The 1,154-nt window shown below is 42.3% G+C and overlaps 1 protein-coding gene across 1 annotated transcript; it reads right to left on the reverse strand.

Annotated features, from left to right (window-relative positions):
• Window positions 1-258: 258 nt before the first annotated feature.
• LOC138886195 (uncharacterized) lies at window positions 259-627 on the reverse strand. Its single transcript, XM_070167243.1, has one exon. The coding sequence runs from the start codon at window positions 625-627 to the stop codon at window positions 259-261; it is 369 nt and encodes a 122-aa protein (XP_070023344.1).
• Between the last annotated feature and the right edge of the window lie 527 nt (window positions 628-1,154).

A 1,154-nucleotide genomic window follows, 5' to 3' on the forward strand; every position in this document is an offset into this window, starting at 1 on the left:
TTCTTCCGCCTTTGGAGAACCGCAATGGTGGATTCTACCTGCACGTTAGTTAAGCAAACAGAAAGAATAACAGGTAAAGTATAACAAAGGCCTAAGAACTCATACTAAGGTGTGAAGGCAAGGGCTTCAACTCTAATGAGGGAGGCTCCTCGATTGAGGGCTTTGTTGGTGGAGTCTTCCGGTTCTCAAGGTCCAAGGAAAGTTTCAGGGCTCATATGTATATGATCCCATTCCTTGCAAAGCATTGACACATTCTACCTAGCCTTCCTTCTCATCCTCATCATGATTCAATAACACAACTTCCAATGGGTCTTCAACATTAATCATCACACTTGTGTCATCAACAATTACTTCGGTCATAAGATCCACAAATGAACACACTTCGTTGCTATTAGGCTGCCTCATTAACTTGCAAACATGGAACATAACTTTTTCATCGCCTACCCTGAAGGTAAGCTCCCCAGCTTCCATATCAACTAAGGCCTTCCATGTATCTAGGAAAGGTTTCCCCAATATTATTGGCACCTCGTAGTCAACCTCACAATCAAGTATCACAAAATCTGTGGGAAGTATGAACTTGTTAACCCGAAATAGCACATCATCAATTACCCCCAATGGCCTCTTCATTGTTCGGTCCGCCATTGCAACCTCATGGATGTGGGTCTTGGTTTCCTAATCCCCAATGTCTTGAACACAGAATAAGGCATCAAGTTAATGCTTTCCCCCAAGTCACATAAGGCTTTGGCAAAATCGGCACTACCAATAGTGCATGGGATTTTAAAGGCACTGTGGTCTTCTAACTTTGGATCCATGGAGTGCATAATGGCACTCACTTGATGTGTCATTTCGATCATCTCACAGTTCATTGATCTCTTCTTTGTTACCAATTCCTTCATGAACTTGGAATATCCCATCATTTGTTCTAAAGCTTCAACCAATGGCACATTTATGGACAAACTTTTTATCATATCAATGAATTTCTTAAGTTGATTCTCATTATTTTGCTTTTCAAGCCTTTGAGATATGGTGGAGGAGGCCTTGGCAAAGGAACCTTGGCTTTGGGTACTATCGGATCCGGTATGTCTATCACGTGTCCCCTAGACGGGCTCAAATCATCTTGGGTATCCTCCACATTTTCGTCAATGTCCATCCTC

The sequence above is a fragment of the Nicotiana sylvestris genome, chromosome 2 (assembly GCF_000393655.2).
Source record: "Nicotiana sylvestris chromosome 2, ASM39365v2, whole genome shotgun sequence".
In the NCBI taxonomy this organism is placed as follows: domain Eukaryota; kingdom Viridiplantae; phylum Streptophyta; class Magnoliopsida; order Solanales; family Solanaceae; genus Nicotiana; species Nicotiana sylvestris.

Coding starts and splice junctions, on each gene's coding strand:
- LOC138886195 (XM_070167243.1), bottom strand. CDS start 627: ATGAAGAGGCCATTGGGGGTAATTGATGATGTGCTATTTCGGGTTAAC.